Source organism: Naegleria fowleri (assembly GCF_008403515.1).
Source record: "Naegleria fowleri strain ATCC 30894 chromosome Unknown tig56, whole genome shotgun sequence".
Taxonomy (NCBI): Eukaryota; Heterolobosea; class Eutetramitea; order Acrasida; family Naegleriidae; genus Naegleria; species Naegleria fowleri.
Window position 1 is genome coordinate 37705 of NW_025407988.1, and position 3147 is coordinate 40851.

The 3147-nt window shown below is 38.1% G+C and overlaps 2 protein-coding genes across 2 annotated transcripts; one reads left to right on the top strand and one right to left on the bottom strand.

Moving 5' to 3' along the window:
• Positions 1–100: 100 nt before the first annotated feature.
• FDP41_007011 (uncharacterized protein) lies at positions 101–676 on the bottom strand (the record flags this gene model as incomplete). The annotated part of the gene is made up of 1 exon (XM_044710710.1): positions 101–676. One exon carries the CDS (start codon positions 674–676, stop codon positions 101–103), a length of 576 nt encoding a protein of 191 aa, XP_044558692.1.
• A 996-nt stretch (positions 677–1672) lies between these two features.
• Positions 1673–2457, top strand: FDP41_007012 (uncharacterized protein; the record flags this gene model as incomplete). The annotated part of the gene is made up of 3 exons (XM_044710711.1): positions 1673–1695; positions 1769–2105; positions 2158–2457. 3 exons carry the CDS (start codon positions 1673–1675, stop codon positions 2455–2457), a joined length of 660 nt encoding a protein of 219 aa, XP_044558693.1.
• Between the last annotated feature and the right edge of the window lie 690 nt (positions 2458–3147).

The following is a 3147-nucleotide window of genomic DNA, read 5'->3' on the forward strand; positions in this document are numbered from 1 at the left end:
AAATTTTTTAAATTCATTCTTTCAAAACCGGCCTATTTTGATATCATCATGATTTAACTTGATGAACTACTCTTTCCATACAGAGAGCTCCGTCACAGAGCTATCGTTTTGAAAAGTTTTGCTTTTTGGCTCTATAAAACTCGAGCACTGTGTCCGAATTTTTCTTGACCATATTCTGAAGAGTTTGTGTGGTGAGCAGAGCACTTGTGCCACTCATGGCCCGAACAGTATCCACATTGGAGAGATCACCATACGACTCGTCCATCACACCAACACCACGCAAAATATAATTGACACTGCCGTCCGAAGAAGGAATTTTACGCACACGTTTTAAACCGTACTTGTGAGCAATCGAGTTGACAAGATCATCATTCTCCATTCGTGTTTTTAAAACAAAATGATTCGAGAGTGATGATGAATCGGAGGAAGAAGGGGACGATTGAATTCTTTCCACACTATTCCATTGATGTCGGCCGCCCTGTTGTGATGATGCTGCTGCCTGTTCATTGATTTCGGAATATTTTGCAAACGCTTGAGCAAATTCAGAAGCGAGTTCCTGTTGAAGTGTTTGGCCACCATCTAAAACATGACCACGAGTGGCCAAACACTTCAACACAACTGTTGTCGACAACACAATAATCAGTAGTAGAGCAACGCCGGCGAACGTTCGGAACATTTTTTTGATGTTGGACAACGTACGTCGTTTTCAACACGGGTGTGCGTTGAATTATTGGTCAACATTTAAGAGACATGAGATGTGACTCTCTGACATTATCAAAAAACAATTTCATCACATATGCATACATTACAATTTGCTTAAACAACAGTCATTCAACAGCCAAAAGAGAAGTCTTCCAAGACCACACAGAAGAAAACCAACATCATCAACAGCATCAACAACAACAAGAAAATTCATCCGAAGACGGGTATGGTGGATACTGGCTTGATCAGAACCACCAAACAAAGCTCAAGCTCCAGAAAAACCTACCATCAACAATGTAGCATGGAGGCAGAAATTAGAAGGTATCGAAACATCTGTACTTGACAGTTATTATAACACAAGAAGAGTCACAGAATTCTTCCATGCTGTTACCCAAGTCCTCCATGTAAGATTGGAACCAGATTACATCAATGGCTGTTTGGGCATTGAATGTACGCTGGTCAAGTTCCTCCTCACCTTCTCGACAAATTCTTTTCTCCTCAGAAAAATGCTTGAAATGGTCTCTCCATAATGAATCATTGGATTGATTGGTAGAGCCATTCTTAATGTTGTAAATTAAATTAAATTTACAAACAACGTATGCTCTAACAGGTCACTTGTTGTCCTCCAATGGGTTGAATCCAATTTTTAGCATTCACATGAAAAACGAATCAAGATGCAATGCACATTAATGTCTGGTTCAATCCTGATTATCTCTACCAACGATTTTTAATACTTAAGCAAAGTGGAAAAGATTGTCCTCACAAAATATTAATTCATTACAAAATTTCGTAAAAAAATGTCTTTTTGAGAGAACGAGAGTCAAAGCACACCGCAAAGGATGACCACACGCCGCTTCATCATCCTCATCACGACCAGCAGCATGCTGATGATGAGAATCTTACAGCCATCCAACATGAAATTTTCAAGCAAGTTCAATGTATGGAGGAGGAGTATGGCATTACCATTTTGATGGTTTCCGATGTGGGAAGTAGGTGTGTAGTAATAGTCTTGTTGAATGATTTTATTTCATTCATTCAACACTCATCATCACTTTTTGAAACATAGAGCCTACAATTGGGAACAGCCACTAGAGAGTGATTTTGATTTGAATTTTATTTATACCAAAGATTGGAAGTATTACATTACCATTCAGAACAAACAACAAACGATAAAGAAAGAGACTCACATTGAATTGGATCGGAATGTTTTATTGAAACGATCAACGAGTAGACATTCGTTTTATTGTTGCATGAGTGATAATAATAATTATGAGCAGGATGAGAGCCACCATTCATCAACATTGAACAGAAAATGTTCAAAAAAGCTCAAAATTGAATGTAATTTTCTTGGATATGATGTAAAATATGCTGCGGATTTGTTATTCAAATCAAATAGAGCTATTGTATTTGCATTGCTATCGCCGTGTGTGTATTACATGCATCCACGGGCTGTAGACATGTTTTCAAAGTGGATTTCCATGTGTCATGGTCATGTGCAGAAGACATCATCTTCACGAGATGATTCATATTGCTCGATATAACATTAATCGATATGTATTGGGAAGAAGAAGCGTTCGTGTGAAGGCCTATCTCTATATTTTACATCACTTATTTTATGCATTGTACATGTATAAGAGAAGAAACGATTTGCAGATTTTCAATAATCATTTACCTCCGTTGCAGTTCACAGAGCTATTGGATGATTTGAAAGAGGACTACTTGTCACCTACATTGGTTAAAATTATTGAATTTTGATGAAATTAAAGGTGAATGGGGAGCAATTTTCGAATTTGGCCATGTTAGCACAACCCAAAGTAGATGTGATGTCACAAAAGAACGAGGAGATGACGGATGGAATGGGTACATCATCCATTTCGCTTTCCTCATCGAATATGAATGAGAACAAGACAACAAGTGGACAAGTGATGGAAAGTGGTGGAAGCGATGAGGGTGATAGTGGCGACCACAACAAGAGAAGCATGAAGGACAAAATTGAGGAAGAACAGACCCAACTTGAATCCAATCCACAACCCAAGAAGCGAACGAAGAAACAGAAAAGAAGGATGCTAAGGCTTTGGCAGATGAAAAACTCAGCCTTATGGAGGATGATAGCGTCAAAAATGATGTTTATATTGGTCACTCTTTGCATGTTGAGCTTTTCGTTGTTTTTGGTATCGAAAGCTAGCCGACTGGATTTGGAATTTGCCAAAAGATGTCATGAAAGGAGATGAGGTGGATTCATTGCTATTGGAGGCTGTTCAGTTGTATGAGGAGAAAGGTGATCCTTCCAAATACTGAAACATATCTATAAACATGGTTTAATATGTCATATCATTAATAAAACAACCTTAGATGATTTGAAAACGAGCCACAAGAAAGGATCAGAATTGGGTCATTTACCTCACATGAATGCCTTTTTAATTTTATTTTTCTGTTCGTTGGCTT